Source organism: Symphalangus syndactylus, chromosome 8 (assembly GCF_028878055.3).
Source record: "Symphalangus syndactylus isolate Jambi chromosome 8, NHGRI_mSymSyn1-v2.1_pri, whole genome shotgun sequence".
In the NCBI taxonomy this organism is placed as follows: domain Eukaryota; kingdom Metazoa; phylum Chordata; class Mammalia; order Primates; family Hylobatidae; genus Symphalangus; species Symphalangus syndactylus.
In genome coordinates, this window is record NC_072430.2 from 80,139,484 (window position 1) to 80,155,233 (window position 15,750).

A 15,750-nucleotide genomic window follows, 5' to 3' on the forward strand; every position below is an offset into this window, starting at 1 on the left:
CCAGACAGTGCCTGTTCACGTTCTCCAGATACCAGGGGCGCCCTGACAAAGTTAAGGTCAAGTTAGCGTCTTATCTTGGGTGGCTCAAAATCACCGCATCGCGTCCCGGCGCTGTGCGGAAAGCTCTTCCTCGCGGAGTGGCTGGCTGCGCCCCGAAGGCCTGGTGCGCTCCCTGCGTTTCGGGTAGGGCCGCGCAGGCGAGGACAAGGCCACAGAGCCCGGGTCTTCACGGTAGGTTCTCGAGCGGGACGCGCGGGTCCGGAAGCTGCGGTTTTTCCTGGGTTTGGGGAATGGGGGCAGGAACTAGCAGGGAGCTGGGGCCAAAGAGCCAAGCGGGCTGGGACTGGAATGAAAGCGCTCTGGGCTGTGGAGTGGGTCGGGGGGCAAGGGTTCATGCTAAGGAGCCGAAAGGGGCCGGCCGCCCCCTTCCTCTGTGCACCGGCGCGCCACTGCAGATGGCTCACCCTCCCCCGCCAAATCGCTGCTCCCGCCGGAGCTGCCGTCGCCATGTCGTTGAACTTGAATGGTTCGTCCTCCCCATTTCCCTCTTCGGCGGTCAGCAGGCTCCACAATGGGGGCGCCGGGCTGCCTGCGCCCCACCCCGTGCAGCCAGCAGAGAGAAGGTGCGAGAATTTTGCGAACCCCCAGGCACATAAAGACCCGGATTGAAGTCCTCGCAGCTGCTCTGGGTCCTGAGCTACCGCAGGGCCAGTGTGCAGCGTCCGGGGAGCCATTTTAGGAGAGAGATCCAGGGGCGTCGACCACGAGCCCGAAAGGGAGAGGCTTGGGCCTGGGATGGAGATGGGGAGGCAGATAAATGTCCTGGGGGTCTGGGTTGAGAAGAAGAATGTCAGCTGGAATCTGGGCGGGGGTGCCAGGTGTGGGGAGGGAGCACACAAGATGGGCAGTTCTAGTTGGGGGAGGCTCGATGCCCTCCAGTCGCCACAGACCTATTTGCGCAGTGTTGGGGGAGGGAAGCAGACATGGGAAGGGGCGGAGGAAGGAGAGAGGAAGGGAGAAAGGAAGGGAGGAGAAAAAGAGGAAGGGGGAGGACATCAGCCAGAAAATAGATATTAGCTCAGACCACCCGCCTTTTCTCTGTCTGTCCGCACGGTGGGCAGAGCGCACAGCACCGGCACTGCAGCAGCCCGGGCCAGGGAGGGAACCAGCATCACAGACAGCGCCGCCTGCCCTGGGTATAGGACTGAGGCCCAGGCCCCAGCGCTGGGATTGCCTGGGCGGAGGCATCTTGGGGAAAGGGGCAGCCTCCTGCCCTTGGTTCTGGGATTTGGGTTTGGGAAGAGACGGTTTACCTTTGAAAAGCGTCTGCTCTCTCGGAGGTGGGAGCCCAGGCCTCGCCTGGACCCATGGGCTAGAAGAGGGTCGCGGCAGGCTGGGAGGAGAGTGAGGCCTTGGGGGAGTGGATGGGGTGCCCCACGAAGAGTCTGCCTCAGAGCCAGGTGACACAGAGGGGCTCCAGTAGGGAGTCAGGCTCCGCTGAGTGCCCTTAGAGAGACAACCTATCTTGGGGGAGGGGCTGAAGTGACCATGCAGACCCAAGGGTACCAGAAGAGCCTCGGGGAAACGCGGCGTGGATGCGCAGGCCTTGGAGGGGCTCCGAAGCAGTGAAGGGTCTGGCTATAAGGCGGACACCCAGGCCAGGCCTGAAAGCAGAAGGGTGAGGAGGACGGAGGTGCGAGTGTGTGGGGGTTGTCTCTTATGGCGAGCCAGCGGGAAGCCGGGCACCCTGAGGGTAGGTCTCCAGATCCTTTTGTTCACCAGACTCCCCAGATTCTAGGGAGGCCGGGGACCACGGGCTGAGCCCCCTCCTGGCTTTAGTGCTGAAGGGGAAAGCAGAGAGGCAACAGGGAGAGAGACAGAGACAATGACACACAACTTAGAGGAAAGGAGGGGAGAGGATGAGAGGACAGAGAGAGAGAGGAGAAAGAAGACAGGAAAGCAGGAGGAAGGAAGAAGGAAAGCGGAAAAGAAGAGGAAGGACAGAAGCGAAGACAGGAGAGAGAAGGGAGAAGACTGAAGAGGGACCGAGCAAGGAGAAAGAGAGACAAGAACAGAGAGGGAAACCAGAGAGGAGGGAAGAGAGCCGGGTGGGCACGAAGGCCCCGGCCCGGGTGAGTGCCTAGGAGGTGAATGGCCTGGGTTTTTCGGAGGCCGGCACTCGCACCCCTGGGGTCAGAACTGGAAAGAGCCAGGTCACTCCGCTCCGAACGCGCTGGGCAGAGAAATATGTAAATCAGGGCTCCCTGCGCCCTGGAGAGTGGCGAAATTACGCCCGGTGAACAAGAAGCAACAAGCTCCCAGGCGGGTGAGCTGCAGAGGGTGGCAGAGTCGCGGGGGAGGGAGCGGCTGCAGTAAGGGGGGTGGGGTTCGGAACCTCACACCCTCACACCTAGTTCCTAGCTTCTAGGGAGCCTGGAGCCGGGGCTCCCCCCCCTCTGCTCGCTGCTTCTCTCCCTTCCGCCTTCCTCCCCCTCTTCCCCCTCCTTCCTCCTCCCCGCCGGCCTCGGTCCGCGTACTTAAAGCGGCGCGGGAGGGCGGACGCGGGCGGGCGGCCCATTCGGGCGGTGGCAGATGCGCCCAGCGGTGGCAGCGGCCAGCGGCGCGCAGGTGACCGGCCTGAGGCGCAGCCTGGTCAGGGAGCGCCCGGGGAGAGCTGGCGGCAGAGGGCAGCCGATCCGCCCCCAGCGCGCGCGTCTCGGCGCCAGGAGCCATCCCGGGGCGTGTTGGCGAGCGTTGATATAGATATAAGGACATTTCTCTTCATGGCGTCACGTGACATAATTACCACCAGAATCAATCAAGATGAATTGCACGTCAGCGCCCGGTGGGGATTTTTGCTTAGTTGATCCTGGCCCAAGCCTCTTGTGCAATCGATGGCTCAGGTTGGCTGCGCGGGGAGCGGCCGGGGGCTCGCTGGCGCGCACGCCGCAGAGCCATGAACGACTTTGACGAGTGCGGCCCGAGCGCAGCCAGCATGTACCTGCCGGGCTGCGCCTACTATGTGGCCCCGTCTGACTTCGCTAGCAAGCCGTCGTTCCTTTCCCAACCGTCGTCCTGCCAGATGACTTTCCCCTACTCTTCCAACCTGGCGCCGCACGTCCAGCCCGTGCGGGAGGTGGCCTTCCGCGACTACGGCCTGGAGCGCGCCAAGTGGCCGTACCGTGGCGGCAGCGGCGGCGGCAGCGCGGGGGGCGGCAGCAGCGGGGGCGGCCCCGGCGGGGGCAGCGGCGGCGCGGGGGGCTACGCTCCCTACTACGCGGCGGCGGCGGCGGCAGCTGCGGCGGCCGCGGCGGCCGAGGAGGCGGCCATGCAACGCGAGCTGCTCCCGCCCGCGGGCCGCCGGCCGGACGTGCTCTTCAAGGCGCCTGAGCCCGTGTGCGCTGCGCCGGGGCCGCCGCACGGCCCCGCGGGCGCCGCCTCCAACTTCTACAGCGCGGTGGGCCGCAATGGCATCTTGCCACAGGGCTTCGACCAGTTCTACGAGGCGGCGCCCGGGCCCCCGTTCGCCGGGCCGCAGCCCCCGCCGCCGCCCGCGCCCCCACAGCCCGAGGGCGCAGCCGACAAGGGCGACCCCAAGACCGGGGCTGGTGGCGGCGGGGGCAGTCCCTGCGCCAAGGCGACCCCTGGCTCGGAGCCCAAGGGGGCAGCGGAAGGCAGCGGTGGCGACGGCGAGGGCCCCCCGGGGGAGGCGGGGACCGAGAAGAGCGGCGGCGCAGGTAGGCACCGGGTGCTGGGCGAGCGGTGGGCCCAGGGGCCGCGGGGGAGGGGGGCGGCGGGGGCCTCCCTCTGCTTGAGCCTTTTTATGTGCTACTTTATAAGCATTCGAAGAGGTTTATACATCCTATAAGATTTCCCGGGCCGTTGTAAAGCGTGTTTATGGTAGGAAACCAATTTAGGTGGGCTTAAGGTAGACTTCGAGGAGGACATTAATCGCTGTAGAGAGCCTTTTCCCAGTTTTGGGCAGGGGGGTGCTAGATACCATGGAGGGAGGGAGGGAGGTTTCAAGCCAGTGTGAGTGCATACACCGGAGCCTCCTGCTTTTAAGGGAGAGAGGCGGGGGGTGGGGAAGTGGGGGGAGTTTGATCCTTGCACTGGACTTTATCCAAGCCGCTAGCTGACGCGCGCCGCTGGAGTCAAGCAGATGCCCCGGCGGGCCCGCTCTTGTCTCTCTTCCCTCAGGTTCCAGTTTAGAGCCTGCCTTGCCCCTGCTTCCCCACCTCCGTGCCAGGCTCCGTGTGTGTGTGCGTGTGTGTGTGTGTGTGCGTGTGTGTGTGTGTGTGTGTGTGTGTGTGTGTCCGGGCGTGAACACATGTCCACGCCCGCACTCTCTCCTGTGCCCGCCCATATATCATCCCCCACGACGCAGGCAGGGCCTTTCAGCCGCGGCAGAGAACGTCCCCAACGGGGCCAGGGCCTGGCCCTCGCTCAGTGGCCCGGGCGGGCGGGTGGGGGCTGTCAGGCAGCGGCCTCTCTCACCCCTTGGTCTCTTTGCCTTGCAGTGGCCCCCCAGCGGTCCCGGAAAAAGCGCTGTCCCTATACCAAGTACCAGATCCGCGAACTGGAACGCGAGTTTTTCTTTAACGTGTACATAAACAAAGAGAAAAGACTTCAACTCTCTCGGATGCTCAACCTCACTGACCGGCAAGTCAAAATCTGGTTCCAGAATCGCAGGATGAAAGAAAAGAAACTGAACAGAGACCGTCTGCAGTATTTCACTGGAAACCCCTTATTTTGAGAGCTCCAGGAAGCGCCCCCTCCCCAGCCCCACTCATCCACCCTCCTTCCCACCAGCCTGCTCTCCGCAGGCCCAATGTCCTTGGGTTTAATGACGTCTCCTCTCTGTGGAACTTCACGATTCCTTCCCACGGTCAACTCGGGACCTCCCAGCGACCACTGCAGCCTGCGGACGAGGCCGGGACTTGGCCGAGAGGATCCTAATAAGGGGAAAATGGTAAATGCAAACGTCCCTTTACAATTTTACCGCCAATGTGCTGTCGTTCCCCCTCCCCCTCTCGGAGTCCTCGTGGGGACGCGGCGGGGTCTGTAGGAAGTTGGGCCGAGTTGGGGGTGCTAGAAGGCGCTGGTGTTTTGCTCTGAGTTTTAAGAGATCCCTTCCTTCCTCTTCGGTGAATGCAGATTATTTAAACTTTGGGAAATGTACCTTTAGTCTGTCATATCAAGGCATGAGTCACTGTCTTTTTTTGTGCGAATAAATGGTTTCTAGTAAAATGGAGGTTACAGCTTCTATACACTGTATGAATTCTCCTCTGAGGTTTAGTGCCTCATTAGGATATTTTAGTGGCCAGAACCCATGCAACTGAATATCGAATGAAATACTTTTTAGTCCCACTAAAATAGTAGTCATTCCTTCCCACCACCTCTAGGTTACACTGGTTTTAAAAATCATGTTAGTGATGAATTTCTGAATTGACGATGTGACCAAGCAATGCTGGCGCTGCCTTCTCCAGGCAGTAAGGCTGGGGCAGCAGGAACCTAAGAAGCAAACTTCCACCCCTACCCCTAGTCTAGTGAACTTGGGATTTCTGAAAAGACAGCAACCATTTTTAAAAACTGGTTAGAAAATCCAAATGATCTCTTCCAAGCTAACAAGGAGCCGCAGTCCCTTAAAAGAAGAAACCAAAATTAGAACCTTCCATTGAAGGGAGAAGTTTTCGAAAAGGAAGTCATCAGTAGGTGGAGAGGGCTTGCTGGTATCATAAGTGGACCTGGAGCAGGGAAGGTAAACCCTCCCCGCCCCCACTGAAATAGGGCCAGGAGCTGCAGACCCTCTCACGGCATTTATATCGCTTCAAGTTAAAGAATGTGGTGAGGGCTGTACTGCACTTTATGTTGCAGGGCCAGGCCAGGCTGTTTACAAAACCTTGAACTGTCTAGACAACACCATAAAAGCCAAAGTTCTAAACAGCTTAATTAGGTTATATTATACACCTTCTGGTGGGCCCAAAAGAGATTTCCGCAATGTGCAATAAACTGGAGAAGTGAGAAAAGCTCTCTCTCTGAAAAGAATGAAGTGAATCTTATGACTCTTAACCTCTCCTAAGCCCAAAGACAAAATATAAATCTATAAATGCACAGTAATCCATGCATCTTCCAAGGAGTCATGCATTTCAAAATGCAATTTAAAAAATTGCTAAGCTTTATTTGGGAAGGAAAAAATAAGTGCATAAATGTATGCCTTTGAACTTCCGAAATGTCAAGGTCATCACCTTTAACCTTTCTGAATAATTAGGCGCCTTAAGGTTCTTCTTGATTTTCAGCTGCCACCCACTCTCACACATATATGCTCACACATAGCCAGAGCCACACACACATTTATGACCACACAAAATCATACCAGGAGCTCACCATAAATCTAAGAAAATTCCTAATTTCAGGATCAATAACCTTAATTTCCCTGCAAACGTTTGTGTAATGCAATAGCAGTCAACTTCTTTTTAAAAATACTGATTAGATTAAAATGCCTGCTAGCTGCTTTCACTACAGCTAGGAAAGGCTGATAATTCTGGAGGGGGGTCTTAAATAGTGGTCCCCTTTGCTTTAATGAAGAACTACAGTTTTAAAATCAAGCATTTGAAAGAGGAAGTTCTGTGCAGCCTTGCACCTTCATTAAATTTGAAAGCAATTTGCCACCCCGTGAAATAAATTATTGCACTTTCTATAATAAGAAACAAAAGGAAATATAGTTAGATTGCTTTTAAAAGCATCCTTTGGTGAAAGATGCAATGGAAACAAAGCCTACAATCGAAAAATTTCGTTAAGAAGGGGATTCCTTTGTTTGGTATTCTAGACATCGGTTAAAATGTCAGTGCCCTAACAGTATGATCGTTCCATGAGCTTAAAACTGTTTTTTTTTTTCTTTCTGTTTCCATCTGCTTTTTAAAACTGCATCTAAACTAGCAAGCTTGTGTGCCCACCACCCAAAGCAAGCCGAACCCGAGATACCATTTTCCGTTTGCAGGGGCCTGGAGATCCACACGAGGGCGCGCTCACGTTCCAGAAGCCGCGTTTGACCAAGAGGCCGCGGTACCTTATCTGTCCAATACTAGATTCTAATAGGCGACCTCAACCCCTTAGAAACAGGCGGCAGCTAAGGTGTTTGCTAGTTTATTTGTTCTAAGCAGCCATGAGGTGTGAGAAGTTGTATAGAGACAGAAAACGGAGCAACTAGATTCACGAAACAGATAGCCTAACCTTTGTCTCTTTAAAGATAAAGCTGTTGCAAAAGAATACATTGGTATAACTTGATGGTGTGGAGGAGAGAGTTTTAAAAGATAAATGTATGCGTTTTGAAATACACCATAGCCACTGCTAGTTAATTAAATTAGGGAAAATCAATTTTCTTGGTTTCAGTGTGGAGAGCCTTGTCTAGGGTTGGACACCCCCCACTTACATCCCCTCCCCCAGCAAAAAAAAAAAAAAAACAAAAAACTTCATCGGTTTTACCCCCTCTCAGACCGCCTGGGATGATTAAAAGGCTTTTGTTTATAACAGATCAGGGCGAGGGCAACTTAGCCAAATGTCTCTCAGAAAAAAATAACGCATGGGGGACTGGGAGAATCGTTCTGGGTTAGGGAGCCCGCGGCCGTGCCTGGAGTGCGCGGCTACCAGTGGCGACCGGGTGGCGCCGGCAGGACTGTGAGTTGGTGTGCCCAGGCCGGGCTGGGCTGATGCGGACACGGGAGGCAGCAGGCACTCAGGGGGAAACGTTTATACTTCAAGGCGTTGTGGAACGGGGAATGTATTTGAAGCAAACGGGCTTTGCGTTTGACAGAACACTGGCCACCCTTCCAAGTTGCACGCCGGTCTTGAGCAGAGTTGAATTTTGGCTCTCAGAAGCAGTGCATTCGTTGCGTGCCCTCCTTCCTCCAGCAAAGCCCCTGACCTTGGGGAGGACTTGTGTCCCCGTTCGGAGTCCACAAGAGAGAAGACAGGGCTCCCGGACATTGGTCTCTCTAAGGGAGGATGACTACCCCCTTTCCCTCCCCGAAGTTCATTGTGAAGAGCCTGCAACCCCCAGAATTAGCGCCGGCCTTGTTAGCCCTCCAAGCCCTGGACCAAAGGCCCTGGGGCCTGCCGCTTGCCCATCTCCCGGAGCTGGCCTCAGCTTTGGTGGGGAGGCCGGGGCTCCAGTGAGCCCCCAGGCGAGGCTCTAACGAGTGGCGTGGGTGTTCCCCGCGGGCAACCTTGGCTCCACTAGTCTAACCGCCGGTCCAGCTTGGTTATAGTGAGGCTACCTTTCCCGACGCTGAACGGGGTCCTCGGTCTATGTGGAGTGAGAGCTGCCCTCCCTAAATGTCGTTGTGTTCCTCTCAAGGCGGCCCTAGCGGCTGCACATCTGGCTGTTCGGGGGCCCCTTGGACTTGGCTGGCAGCCGCCTGCGAAACACCGCTTCTCAGCGGTCTGCAGTTCCTTTCCTCCCTGCGCCCAAGATGGGCCTGACAAGGGCTCGGGATCAGACCAGAACCTCTGGGGGCTGAAGACCTCTCCCCACCCCCATCTTTCAGAATGTGTGGGGCTTGCGGAGAGTGGCCTTGGATCCTGAGGCGCCAGGGTCTCAGACTCTGAAGTGGAAGGGAAATGCGCGAAGTAGGAGTCTTTTGTGTCTGCAGAAAGAGGCTGTCCGGCCGCTGGCCCTTGTTGCACGTCTCGATAGACCCCTTATTGCATTGGTGGTAGACTCCCCATTTGCCCCCTTCTTTCACCTTGGCTTGGAGGTGCACAGTGCAACCCGGAGGAGCGCCCTGGGAAGACAGCTTTTAATTGACTCCATCCGCTCTGTCCCAAAGAGTGACACAGCCCAGAGGTGGCTCAGCACCCTAATCCGGGATGACCCTAAGAGCCCACAGGTCCACTCAGGCCCAGGGCTTCAACTTTTCTTCCAGGAGACAAGAGTGCAGATGCAAGCCACTTTTTGATTACAAATGCTAATTTCTTGCTCAAGCTATTCTTTTAATTTTTCCCTGGAAAGAACTGTGGCAGGGAGAAGGGCGTCTTGGTACAAATATGGGTATTCATCTCCTTTATGGTGCAATATTGATTTATTATTAATGGTAACTGCTCCAACTGATCTAAAGATGATCGAAAACATCAGCTACATTAAATACTTGGAAGCAAAATAAAGGCTGCCCTGTAGAGCACTGCCTTTTTATTCCATTTGTCTCATCTCAGCCTTAGAGTCTCAGGCACACTTTCCATCCTTTGAGGCTCAGATCATTCTTTTGTATTATTTCTATCTTGCTCGATTTTTTAATGATAAAATATTGACAGTCTCTTGTCTCAAGGAGCGGGTCTGAAGGCAGAAATTTTAAAGATAAAAAATAGAATTTTGTGAGAACAGATTCAAAATTATGTCTGATATGCACATTTTTGTCTGTGAGTAAAAACCTATTTAACTCTAACCAATATGGGAGTGACTTTGAGCTCAAAGCCACTGAAAGCTGAAATGGAAAGGTCCCCAAATTCTGAAGACACATCCTGCTTATTCTGGCCCACTGCAGACCTACCCGCCCGCAAGGAATTGCTTGTTTTTGTTTTTAAGCCTGTATGTTTTCTTCATGTATAAATAAAGATTATGAAAGGGCATTTGATGGGCATAAAATTCCCGATTAGATTAAACAGTCTTGCCTTGCTTAGGGTAGGGAAAATTGGGCAAACAAGTTCCCAGCAGCTCTCCTGGCCGAGAGGCAAAAGGGCGACACTCGATACTGCTGGAGCGCCAAGCTAGTTTCAGGGCGCCTGCGGCAAGCGAGTGCAGCGGGCACTTTATCCAGCCTTGGGCACGCTTAGCCCTGGCTCGAAACAAGATCTCTACTATGTGAGAAAGCAAATTTCAGGGCGCTGGTCAGTGGCTGTTAGCTTTGAACAGTACCTTAGCAACCTAGAGTCAAAAGTTATGTTTTGTTTTGTTTTGTTTCTCCTGCCATCCTCAACCCCCCCACCCCACAGTTCGAAAACAGCCACCCCTGTGGAAAGGTAATGTTTAAACCTCAGGCTATGCTGGTATGCCGCAGCCAAAGCAGTTGGAGGCGCCAGGCTTTTAACCTGACAATGATGTTGTATTTGAACAGCTGCGTAAAGGTTTAAAAGGTCTGTCTCATTGCCACCGCGGAGTTTTTTAAAAGAGGTTATTGTTTGGTCGAGAGCACTGAGAGGGAACAGGCGAAACGGTCCCAAGGCCGAAAATAATGTTCAACGCTTGTTTCCGCCAGGCCAGGGGAGATTCCTTTTTGGGAAGCGGGACAAAGGGTTTGCTGGGAAGGGTTTTTGTAAAGGAGCGGGCGGGCTACTAGGTCCCCCAGAATGCTGAGGCGATTTAATGAAAATCAGGCCCCAAAGAAATGTTCTGCTGAGGTGGAAACCCAATTTACCCACAAGTTCAGTCTCTGGGCCTGAAATCCAAGGCCAGCCCATGCCCCAGCGAGTATGGGGAAAAGAGAACACAGATGCCCTCCCGGAATGAGAACTGGTTCATGGTCAGAGTTTCTGGGGCCGCTTTAGTTTCTTGGCTGGCAGGAAGGGAACCTGGCAGGCCGAAGGACGGCTCCAAGCCCTGGCTGGCCCCTCACTCAGGGCAAGTCTTTGGAAATCAAGGTTAAAGCTCCCCGCTGCTGCCCCGAGGCCCGGGCTTCCGCAGGGCGGCTCACCCGCCTGCAACAAGAGAGGGAGGAAGTTGTTGAAGTTTCTCATAAAACTCTGAGTTTCCATGGTGGTAGTGGTGGTTCTTTAATGAGCCGGACCACAACCCCAGACCATATCCTCTTTATAGAAGTTTCGCTCACCAAAAGAAATAGAGAACTAAGATTCTCACCTCCTTCCCCTCCCTTACCCAAGCAAAGCCTTGTCAAATAATTTTAGGAATTGTCCAAAACTGTAAAACTCAACTTCTGACAAAAGTATAGCTTTTAATAGTTGACAGTTTGTATTAAAACAAAAATTGACCTTCTTGGTTAGCAGCGAAGGGAAAAAAATCAATAGCATAATTTTCAATAATTCATAAAGTGAACGCCATTATGCTAAATTTAACTATTAATCTTATCCTTCACAAAGTCTCGATTGATTTGTTAATAAAGTATCTTCCCGTGTGTGGCAACAGCGAGCATAACTCTTTAAAAACCTTCAGAAGCAAGAAAATTACCAAGTAGCCCAAGAATGTAGATGAGAATTTTATTGATCGCCCTGATTCTTCTTAATATGTATTAATAAATTCCACAACCTTTTGTACCTTGCGCTTGTCAGAAACCAATGCTTTTACAAAATCCATAAAAGGAAAACATTTTTCTTTGCAGAAGAACCAAAATGACACCTTTGCATTTCTCTCTGTCCTTCTTGGCCCAGTCAGTTTTCTAAAACTTCTGGATTCTGAGGGTCAGAGTTTCCCCTTTTCTTAAATTATTTTTTCCTTTCTTCCTTCCTTTCTGCCCTCCATTATCAGGGTGTGGGGAGAGAAGCCTCGGTTTAGTTCTCCTGCAGGGAGCCCGAGGGACGCTTTCGCGGATAGTGAACTGCTGGCAAAGAATTGTCTCTGGCTGAAAGCTCCCAGACGTCCGGCTCCGCAGAGGTCAGGGTGTGGTTTCTCTGAGAGCCGAAGGCTCGTGTAGCCCGCCGGGGTGCATAGGAACCCGGAGCCAGGCAGGAGGACCGAGGGGGAGGACAACGCCGGGACCGACCCATCCATGGGAATCCGGGCCCGGCCAGCTGCTTGGCCTCCCGGCCCTCGCGGCCCTTTTTGCCTCCGCCCTCCGAGAGACACCTTGGCCGCTTCTTAGCCCCAAGGGATCTTTCCTTTGGACCCCTGGGGTGGAATGTCTCAGGGCCCGCGGAATCCGACTCACCTTCCCGCTGGGCTGCCCGGGACTAAATTAACCAGCCTGCGCCCCCACCCGCTTGTCCTGGACCCGGCCCTCTTAAGCGCGTTCTGCCTGGGTGTGTGTGAGGGGGATGCTTCTGTGCGCTGGCGCCAGGGCACTCTGGCTTCCCTCCCCTTCCGTGCGTGTCCACTTGGAGGCCCCCAGAGCTGAGCCTTTCCTTCCGCCGGTTGAGCCCAGGGGCCGAAGCGGGGGACGCGAGTGGGGCGGGCTGGCCGAGCGAGCCCTGGAGAGGCGGACAGGAGGGCGGCGGAGAGCGCTGGGCCGGTTGTCTCCAGCGCGCACTATCGCAGGCGCGTAGTAGATGTCGCTGTTGTCCGTGCTTACGCGGCCAGCCGGCCAGGCTCTGGAGCACGTGACCTGAGAGGAGGCTGCGGCTCAAGGCCATTTTCAATTCTCATTGGCTTGGTTGTCATGTGGTCGGCAGAGGCATCCACAATTACACGGGGAATGTTTTCCTAGAGATGTCAGCCTACAAAGGACACAATCTCTCTTCTTCATATTCTTCCCCAAAATGTCCTTTCCCAACAGCTCTCCTGCTGCTAATACTTTTTTAGTAGATTCCTTGATCAGTGCCTGCAGGAGTGACAGTTTTTATTCCAGCAGCGCCAGCATGTACATGCCACCACCTAGCGCAGACATGGGGACCTATGGAATGCAAACCTGTGGACTGCTCCCGTCTCTGGCCAAAAGAGAAGTGAACCACCAAAATATGGGTATGAATGTGCATCCTTATATACCTCAAGTAGACAGTTGGACAGATCCGAACAGATCTTGTCGAATAGAGCAACCTGTTACACAGCAAGTCCCCACTTGCTCCTTCACCACCAACATTAAGGAAGAATCCAATTGCTGCATGTATTCTGATAAGCGCAACAAACTCATTTCGGCCGAGGTCCCTTCGTACCAGAGGCTGGTCCCTGAGTCTTGTCCCGTTGAGAACCCTGAGGTTCCCGTCCCTGGATATTTTAGACTGAGTCAGACCTACGCCACTGGGAAAACCCAAGAGTACAATAACAGTCCCGAAGGCAGCTCCACTGTCATGCTCCAGCTCAACCCTCGTGGCGCGGCCAAGCCGCAGCTCTCCGCTGCCCAGCTGCAGATGGAAAAGAAGATGAACGAGCCGGTGAGCGGCCAGGAGCCCACCAAAGTCTCCCAGGTGGAGAGCCCCGAGGCCAAAGGCGGCCTTCCCGAAGAGAGGAGCTGCCTGGCTGAGGTCTCCGTGTCCAGTCCCGAAGTGCAGGAGAAGGAAAGCAAAGGTCGGTATGAGCAGAGTTGCCACCCCAGCGGGGCGCGCAGCCCGGGAACCCGGCAGAGAGGGCGTGCCGGGGTGCCCAGCGCCGAGCTGGCGCCCGACTTGGCAGGTGGTGCTCCGCCTGGCTTTTAGAGGGGTGATCTCAGCCCTGAGATAGTCCCCGCTTCTCCCCTGCTGCCCTGGCCCTCCCCGCCAGTCCTGGCCCCACGCTGATGGCGCCCGGGCAGAGGAAAAGCTTGCCGGTTTTATTTTTCCTGAGCTAGACCTGAACACAACAAAAGAGCGCAAAGGAGACTTGCGGCTCGTAAACACGACCCCAGAGCCTCCTTTCTCCTGCTCAGATTTGCAGTTCCAGTTTTGCCTTGAGCCCAATGATCATGTTAAGGTGACCCAGGGCACCGTGTTCGTGTTCAAGTGTATGCACCCCGCATCCTGCGAGCTTGGGGGTGGTGAGGGGAAAGAGATGGCAGGGCTGATTGGTGCTTGAGTTGGGAAACAGGGCTTACTGCCTTTGCTGGGCTAGGTAACCTTGGCTTTGTTTAGGAAAAGTGCTGCAGGCTTTGCAATCCGTCGGCAAAGAGGGCAAAGGCGGAGGGGGAGAGTGGAACCCGCATTGCCCATCCTGCAAGGCCAGCCTTAGGGCTGGGCTAAGGCAAAGAGCCAGGGATCTGGCTTTTTGAGAAGGAGCCCTGTTCCTCTCCCCCAGTGCTTAGAGGTGGGCCACAGTAGGGGGCTCCCTTTCTGGGGGAATGCTTTTGTGTGGGGGCAAGAAGACATGAAAATTAAGGAAATTCTGGGGAATGCAACAATACCCAGGCAAGGTGGGGAAGGTGTCTCGCTTCCCCATTTATCTTTTGAAAGAGAATGGGCACCTATAAACCTGGCTGTTGCGCTCCCTGACTGCCTAGGAGAGGTGGGGAAAAAGCGGCAGATTTGGGGACCTGAGGCAGCAGTGGGGTTGGTAGGCTTGTCCGGGTTGTGACTTATTCCCCTCCGTCCCTGTTAGGAGCTGAACCCTTAGAATGTTGCTGGGGAGATCTGGAAAGTTTACTATTGTACTAATGTTTTGTACAAGTGAGAAAGTTGAAAGAGAGAGAGAGAACCCAAATGCAGACTGTCCTGCCATCATGTCATTTAAGTAATGTGGCATCAATGTAAGATTCCCTTCCAGGGCCCACTTCATGTGAGTAATGTTTAATACTAGCATTTTCCAAAGCGCCCTGGCTGCCAGCAGGGTCATGGCCAAGGGTACATTTGAACAGTCTGAAGAAAAAAAGAAAACCGAAAACCAAAAACCAAAAAAAAAAAAAAACCCTCTTGATTTTTTTTCTTCTTCTCCCTTTAATTTTGTTAGAGGAAATCAAGTCTGATACACCAACCAGCAATTGGCTCACTGCAAAGAGTGGCAGAAAGAAGAGGTGCCCTTACACTAAGCACCAAACGCTGGAATTAGAAAAAGAGTTCTTGTTCAATATGTACCTCACCCGCGAGCGCCGCCTAGAGATCAGTAAGAGCGTTAACCTCACCGACAGGCAGGTCAAGATTTGGTTTCAAAACCGCCGAATGAAACTCAAGAAGATGAGCCGAGAGAACCGGATCCGAGAACTGACCGCCAACCTCACGTTTTCTTAGGTCCGAGGCCGGTCAGAGGCCAGGATTGGAGAGGGGGCACCGCGTTCCAGGGCCCAGTGCTGGAGGACTGGGAAAGCGGAAACAAAACCTTCACCGCTCTTTGTTTTTTGTTTTGTTGTATTTGGTTTTCCTGCTAGAATGTGACTTTGGGGTCATTATGTTCGTGCTGCAAGTGATCTGTAATCCCTATGAGTATATATATATATATATATACATATATATATAAACTTAGCACGTGTAATTTATTATTTTTTCATCGTAATGCAGGGTAACTATTATTGCGCATTTTCATTTGGGTCTTAACTTATTGGAACTGTAGAGCATCCATCCATCCATCCAGCAATGTGACTTTTTCATGTCTTTCCTAACACAAAAGGTCTATGTGTGTGGTTTGTCCATGAACTCATGGCATTTTGAATACATCCAGTACTTTTAAAATGGCATATATATTAAAAAAAAAAAAAGATTAAGAAAACCCACAAGCTTGGAGGGAGGGGGACTTAAAAAGCACATTACAATGTATCTTTTCACAAATGAATTTAGCAATTGTCCTTGGTGAGATGGGATATTGACGATTTATGCCTTGTAGCCTTTCCCTTGTGGTGCATCTGTGGTTTGGTAGAAGTACAACAGCAACCTGTCCTTTCTGTGCATGTTCTGGTCGCATGTATAATGCAATAAACTCTGGAAATGAGTTCGCTCCCTCTGCTTTCTGAAATGGAAATATGTTATAGTGGAAATGAAAGCCTATGGTGAGATTATCTTCTGGTTACCTTCCCTGTTTGGGGCATTTGGGCAGGGGAGTAATAGACTAGTAGGGGAAGGGAGATGGGGGACAAAAGCTGGAGGAGGCCTAGGGTGTTGGATTTTGGCAGTGGTTGGGGGAGAGGAATGATAAGCTAGCCTGAGAGTGAAGTTTTCATAATTGGGAGGAAGGGGAGTCTCCTCTTTCCTTTC

General features: G+C 53.5%; 2 protein-coding genes across 2 annotated transcripts; both read left to right on the forward strand.

The window, feature by feature from the left end:
* Positions 1–2,880: 2,880 nt before the first annotated feature.
* On the forward strand, positions 2,881–12,609 carry HOXD11 (homeobox D11). Its single transcript, XM_055287830.2, has 3 exons — positions 2,881–3,737; positions 4,521–4,972; positions 12,513–12,609. Exons 1-2 carry the CDS (start codon positions 2,957–2,959, stop codon positions 4,754–4,756), a joined length of 1,017 nt encoding a protein of 338 aa, XP_055143805.1. The 5' UTR covers positions 2,881–2,956; the 3' UTR covers positions 4,757–4,972; positions 12,513–12,609.
* Positions 12,365–15,487, forward strand: HOXD10 (homeobox D10). Its single transcript, XM_055287829.1, has 2 exons — positions 12,365–13,165; positions 14,516–15,487. The coding sequence occupies exons 1-2, from the start codon at positions 12,421–12,423 to the stop codon at positions 14,791–14,793; spliced, it is 1,023 nt and encodes a 340-aa protein (XP_055143804.1). The 5' UTR covers positions 12,365–12,420; the 3' UTR covers positions 14,794–15,487.
* The last annotated feature ends 263 nt before the right edge of the window (positions 15,488–15,750 follow it).

What these genes read in the sequence shown, in the direction of transcription:
- HOXD11 (XM_055287830.2), top strand. Translation starts at nt 2,957, where the DNA reads ATGAACGACTTTGACGAGTGCGGCCCGAGCGCAGCCAGCATGTACCTG. An exon ending in CGAGAAGAGCGGCGGCGCAG is followed by an intron (nt 3,738 to 4,520) that starts GTAGGCACCGGG and finishes TTTGCCTTGCAG; the next exon opens with TGGCCCCCCAGCGGTCCCGG.
- HOXD10 (XM_055287829.1), top strand. Translation starts at nt 12,421, where the DNA reads ATGTCCTTTCCCAACAGCTCTCCTGCTGCTAATACTTTTTTAGTAGAT. An exon ending in GCAGGAGAAGGAAAGCAAAG is followed by an intron (nt 13,166 to 14,515) that starts GTCGGTATGAGC and finishes TAATTTTGTTAG; the next exon opens with AGGAAATCAAGTCTGATACA.